This window comes from Limulus polyphemus, unplaced genomic scaffold (genome assembly GCF_000517525.1).
Source record: "Limulus polyphemus unplaced genomic scaffold, Limulus_polyphemus-2.1.2 Scaffold717, whole genome shotgun sequence".
Taxonomy (NCBI): domain Eukaryota; kingdom Metazoa; phylum Arthropoda; class Merostomata; order Xiphosura; family Limulidae; genus Limulus; species Limulus polyphemus.
Genome location: NW_013666327.1, coordinates 399790 through 405253, shown reverse-complemented (window position 1 = coordinate 405253; position 5464 = coordinate 399790). Strand labels below are relative to the sequence as shown.

At 33.9% G+C, this 5464-nt stretch overlaps 1 protein-coding gene across 1 annotated transcript; it reads left to right on the top strand.

Annotated features, from left to right (window-relative positions):
* The first annotated feature begins 2666 nt into the window (after nt 1–2666).
* LOC106460143 (glycine-rich cell wall structural protein-like) lies at nt 2667–3498 on the top strand. The gene is made up of 2 exons (XM_022386789.1): nt 2667–2678; nt 3046–3498. Exons 1-2 carry the CDS (start codon nt 2667–2669, stop codon nt 3496–3498), a joined length of 465 nt encoding a protein of 154 aa, XP_022242497.1.
* Nucleotides 3499–5464: the final 1966 nt, after the last annotated feature.

Below are 5464 nucleotides of genomic sequence, written 5' to 3'. Positions count from 1 at the left end.
TATAAATCTAAAGTATGTAGTTACATACCTGGATATCACAGCATTAATAGTTTTAGTTTGTGAATAAATATAGTAGGTTATTTTATTACTAACATTAGATAGGTTGTTAAACAGTATAAAGCTAAGTTACATGTTGATGATTTAAATCTATGAGCTTTTGCGAGTCTATCAAACTCACATTTCTTCGCCCCCAGTGCGGACTTACTACGCTAGAAACTGGGTTTCGATGGGCAGAGCACAGATAGCCCTTTGTGTAGCTCTGCGCTTAACTTCAAACAAACAAATACATTACTTCAAGTTCCATAAAAAATATTATTACATTTAACAGTTTGAGAGAACAATGTTTTAGACTGATTATACATTATAATCCCAAAGGATTACAATATAAGTTGTATTATTAAATATAAAATGCTTGTCCTTCCGCATTTAGTGAACTTTGATAACGGTTCGATAGCTAAAAGTATTCAGACTTCTGATTTTTACTACTTCAAACATACTTTTTTTGTTTCTGTTTTTCGCGCAAAGCTACACGAGGACTGTCTGCGTGTAGTCATCGCTAATTTTGAACTGACAGACTAGAGAGAAAGTAGTAACTTTGTTGTTTCTTGTCTGACCGAATAGTGAGGTTTGACAGTCACTATTATAATGCAACTACGACCCTAAAGTAGGGAGCATGTTTTTGTGGGAACGGGCCTCGAACTTTCGGATTCAGCAGGATAAGTATTAATACGACTAAATGATTTAATTTAATATCTTTTCATATCAAAATTTTTATACTTGTAGTGACAACATTTTAAATGTACACAAAATAATTTCACGAAGGAGCAATTTTTGTTTAAGCTGTACGCAAAACGTAACCAAAGGGTTCAACAATCAATAGGTGTCAAATATCCCTCAAACGTTGCAACTATGTATCCCTTGAAGGGCGAACATGTTCGGTAACCGGGTTCGAACCCGCGACCCTCAGATTGCAAGTCAAGCGCTTCAACCACTGATGAATTTATGTTTTTTTTCCTCCTGGAAAGACATAACATTTGAACTTGAAAAACAAGCTATAATGTTGATAACGGACAGAAAGTTTTATAAATACTTTTTTCGATATCATGGAGAATTAAATCTAACGGATTAAACAATAATAACAATAAATTATGCGAATCTATTTGATTGAAAAAGCTCAATAAATTTCAAGTGCAATTTACTGCTATCTTTGCACTGTATTTGAGAAAAGAGAAACCCCAAACCCGATTGTTTTTGGAATGTGAACCTCACTTCTTCAAAGGTAAATGTGTTTTGTATATCACTCAATATGATAAAGATGCAACACTGATTGGATACAATAAATTACATTGACATTTTAGTTGTGCAAAAAAAAAAAAAAAAAATACTTTGCGGGTTTAATCTTGTGATATAACATGTAACCAGAGGGACAACCTACCAGTATATGTCAAATATTCCCAAGTGTTTGAAAATCAGTATTTGTTTTAAATGTTAAATCAAATACTAAGTTTCAGTTTCAGTTTGGTGATTATTAGGTCATAAGCATCCTAGTAAACATGATATAAAACGCTTTTTATGTACAATAAAAAATATATTGTATTTCATACCCTTAGTTTGTACGCAAAAGTGTACATTGGACCATTTGCGCTTTATCCACTACAGGGATCAACTCGAAACTTTTTGCGCTACAAGCACTGAAGTTTGCCGCTGAGCCACCGGGGGCGCGTTCTATATAACATGAGCAGTAGAATTATTTTCCTTTCTCAGAAGTAATGACTTAACTATCATCTGAAGCCAGTTTAGTTTTAGTCGATTGTGTTATTTTGAGGAAAAAAATCTCTGTGTTCGTCATTTCAGCGAACATATTTGGCTAGCTTTTAACAGAAAATGTCGATGTGTTCGTTTTTTTTATCATCTATAGGATAATTATTGGTCCTTGGTTGTTGATGACAATAATCTATCAATAGAAAGTATTTCATTTGTCCCGAAGCGATGATTAAAGCTGTCCCGGAAGTAAGAACTGCACATATAGAAAATAACTTGATGATAAAAAACAAATACACATTCAAAGCAAAAAAATGGTGATCATTTTAAAGAAAACTAAACGTAGATTTGTTCAACAGGGATTTCCCTGTATAATATTTCTGTGAAAAAAACTAATTGCTAAGATGAAGATTCAGCTATTTTTAATGTTATAGATCAATGTTGGTTTAATACTGGCTGAAGGAAAGGATGGTCTGAAAATCCATCTTTACCTAGGCCATTATTAAATATGCTTATGCGGTGGATCAGAGAGTCATTCTGCAAGAATTTTGAGTGGTCAAATTATTTATCTTGGTAACTGCGTAGCATGATTCAAAATAACTGATACTTTTTTCGTAAGATCGATTGAATTCAGTTAAGTTTCGGAAACTTTCCAAACATTTTTTTAAACAGATATACGTTTGACACTTTCTCTGCCAAAATATGTGGGGAAAACCAAATTAGTGAATGTCGCATCTTACAATCGTAATTTGGGTCATGGCTATTCGAATTTTTTACCTTAAATGTTTACACCTACTGGTGATATGTCCAGGCACTATATAAACACAATAATTTTCAGACTATATCCAATACTCGCCGGTGATTTATAGCCAAAATATCCCCTTTGGTATTCTCCTAGTCTGAAAATGAAGGCAGGGGTAAGTGTTCCTTCTTCGGTGAGTCAAAATATTATTCAAATGTAAGATTAGTACTTTTATTATTTACCACAGATCAGAAACCAACGACTGATGTCATCAACTGGTATTCTTAATGTTATTTATAACATTACTGATAGAACTTTTTTCATTAGAAGCTGTTTGAATGTAAACCTTGTTTGTGATAAAATTGATATTATGGCCTACATGTTTGCTAAGACATTAGAACAATTGGTTTAATCTACAACTAATTCCTGAGAATTATTCTTTACCGTACTTTTCAAAATGGTAGCTAGCTTATGATAGCACAGTTTTGTTAAATGATTGTAATAACACATAAAACTAAGTTTATTTGTTTTTGTTTTCGCAGGTTCTGATTATAGTGAGTCTGCTTTTAGCCACTACAGTCAACACTGAAGAAAAAGGGGCTCTCACTGTAGGAGGTTACGTGAGAGACGGAAACCGTGGAAATGAAAACATTAGTCCAGAAGGTTACGGTGGTTATGAAGGTTATGGTGGACATGGAGGCTACCGAGGATATGGAGGATTAGGTGGTTTTAGAGGTGGTGGTCTTGGAGGTGGTTACGGCGGTGGTCTTGGAGGGGGACTTGGAAGAGGGGGTGGTCTTGGAGGAGGGGGTGGTTTCGGAGGAGGGGGTGGTTTCGGAGGAGGTTATGGAGGAGGCCTTGGAAGAGGCATAGGACGGGGTCTTGGAGGTGGTTATGGCGGTGGAGGTGGATTTGGTTTTGGAGGAGGTGCTGGCGGTGGTTTAGGAGGCGGTTTGAGACGAGGTGGTTTTGGACATTCTAAATGTTGCGGTTAACATGGCCTTGACGTTTGCTTTGAAAGTTACCTGATGTTTAAGGTGAGAGTTAAAACATATCTTGAACTTTTATTACTTAAGTTTTATAATTGTAGCAAAAAGACAAATCTAACAGCAGCTATAGTGATGTTGATATAATTATTATGTATAGAAAATACTGGATGATTTAGAACGCTGTACCACGTTTCATATGCGATAGCTTAGATTTTCACATTTGCTTATAAAATCTGGAGATTTTTTTCTAGTTTATAAACAATATACTATATTAACAAATAAGCCTTGCTAACATTCCAATCTGGATATAATGGCCTTAAAATTGCATATTTTAGGAATTATTTTTTATTTTGTTTTAGGAGTTATTCTAAAGTAAGAAAAATATTATTGTTTGTTTTAGAACTTCGCCCTAAGCCTACACATTGGCTATCAGCGCATAACTGTCCCTAATTTTGAATTGCTAGACTAGTGGGAAGGCAGCTTGTCAATAGCATCCTCATGAATTGTCAGGTTTTTTTATGCACAAAGCTATACAGTGGGGCTACCCGAGCTCCCTCCTCCGTGAGTATCGAAACACGATTTATAGCATTATAAGCCGACTGGCTTACCGCTGAACCACCGGGAGACCACTTGATGAATCTAATTATAGTTGTTTCGACAAATGATTTAATACATCCGTTAGTAGTCGTGAATAACAACTAAGTAATAACTATGATAACCTCGTGACTTTATCACTTTAAACTGATGGGGAAAAATATTTTTGTAATCGTAAAATAAATATAACCTAATATAAATAAAACTACATAAAATATGTAACTAACCAATCTTAATCAAATAAAAAAAGAAAGAAAAAAGGCACACTAAGAAAAACTCTGTTATAAAGTAGCATAAATATGTACAAGAAAGTTAATGCATAACTTCTTTTTACAGTCGTAAACAAACGCATTTGTAAATTGCTTTAAAGAAATGAAATACTTATCAGATAGATTAACTTAAGTAGCTTTATTTGTTATGTGTTTAATGCCTTTGTATCTAACGTATTCTCTTTCTACAAGGTTTCTTAGGACCCCGGAATCAGACGACCATGCTTCAGAATCTTTGTCAAACTACATCTTGAGTTTCGACACTTTCGTTTTTGTTGTTGTATTTTTGTAATTGCTTTGCGGATATTTCTATTCAGTGAATTTAAGTGAAATGGCCTAATACTAATTAAAATTTGTACTCTCTATGAAAGTCTTTTAAAAATAAACAGAAAAATATAAATGAAAAACTCGGACTTCAAAATATTGATTTTAGTTTAGTGATGTGTGAAACAGATTTCCAAAAGAAAAAAGAACAGTTATTAGGTTGTGTAATACAAGGCTGGCATTGTTAAATTGTGAGGAAGGTAAATGAGTTTTCTTGAATTACGAAAGCAAGATGGACCGTCGTATTTATTTCCAAGGCAAAGATAGCTTTTGAGTGGTATATGTTATTATTATGGACGTCACAGCAGCCTATAAAACACAGTCGTTTAGTAAACTCCTATGTAATATCAACATTCTGGAAACTCTGTGTAAAATGTCAACGCTCTGCTAGGTCTGGTTAAGTCCGGTTTTGAATGGCCACTTTAGAAAAGCTTCGCCTCTAATGTTTTTAAATTATTCCAATAACGCCGAAGCTCAATAGATTTTGTCTATTGTATAACGTCTTCCAATATTGTAGACCATCAATATATACATTTTTTTGGGATGCATACTGGAAATGTTTGTTTTAGAAATCACGTAAGTCTACTAAATACACACACATTTCACCAAAGGTTTGACATTTCTAAAGCTTAGTAAATTACTTATAAAGTTTATTGTCCCTGATCACTCTGTCTATTATCAAATGTAGCATGAGAGAGAGAGAGAGAGAGAAAATTGGATTACATTTATAAGAATTTGATCTAAAATTAACAATTGATACTTTCTATCATTTCTAATCTAATCTA